Source organism: Frankliniella occidentalis, unplaced genomic scaffold, assembly GCF_000697945.3.
Source record: "Frankliniella occidentalis isolate FOCC.00 unplaced genomic scaffold, Focc_3.1 Scaffold63, whole genome shotgun sequence".
NCBI classification, from domain to species: Eukaryota; Metazoa; Arthropoda; class Insecta; order Thysanoptera; family Thripidae; genus Frankliniella; species Frankliniella occidentalis.
The window spans coordinates 899,891-900,400 of record NW_026267193.1 but is presented as its reverse complement, the minus strand read 5'-3'; the positions used below and the strand labels follow the sequence as shown (position 1 = coordinate 900,400).

Here is a 510-nt window from a genome sequence, read left to right as displayed (position 1 = left end):
GACGGACCGGGCTGCACTAGAAACGAAGTGGGAAGCTTCGAACCTGCAACAGCCAAATTTGAGTATTTGGTCGGTATTTGGGGTCATACAGCTACAGATATGAAAACAAAGCTGAAGCCAGATGTTACTATTGTTTTGATTCACCACACAATGTCTATATGTTATAAAAATACAAAGTAGATCTTGATGCAAGAAACTAGAACTATGTTCTGAATGTTATTTTAGTGCACTTCAACACGATCGTCAATTTTTGCGTTGAGGCGGTAATAATTTACAGCAGCTTCGGCTTCCGTGCACAGTTTACACGGCGCCGCATCGAGTCCGGCCGAGGTGGAGTGCTTGAAGAAGAGAATGCACCTACGGCCAGAATGACCCACAGTGTTTTCAAACCAGTTTCGATACCAGGTCAGCTTTGCGACAACATGGAGCGGCATTGGGGATCGGCGCACCAGGGCCTGGCACTCTGCGAAAAAAAGACAAAGACTTAAAGCTGGGGAAAGAGAGAGAGAG

General features: G+C 46.1%; 1 protein-coding gene across 1 annotated transcript in view; it reads right to left on the bottom strand.

The window, feature by feature from the left end:
* Positions 1–112: 112 nt before the first annotated feature.
* The window catches only part of LOC113211275 (uncharacterized), a 15,669-nt gene continuing 15,271 nt past the window's right edge, over positions 113–510 (bottom strand). The window contains exon 8 of the mRNA XM_052268078.1: positions 113–463. Within this exon, the coding sequence (XP_052124038.1) occupies positions 222–463 (242 nt within the window). The 3' untranslated portion in view covers positions 113–221. The remainder of the gene's footprint in view (positions 464–510) is intronic.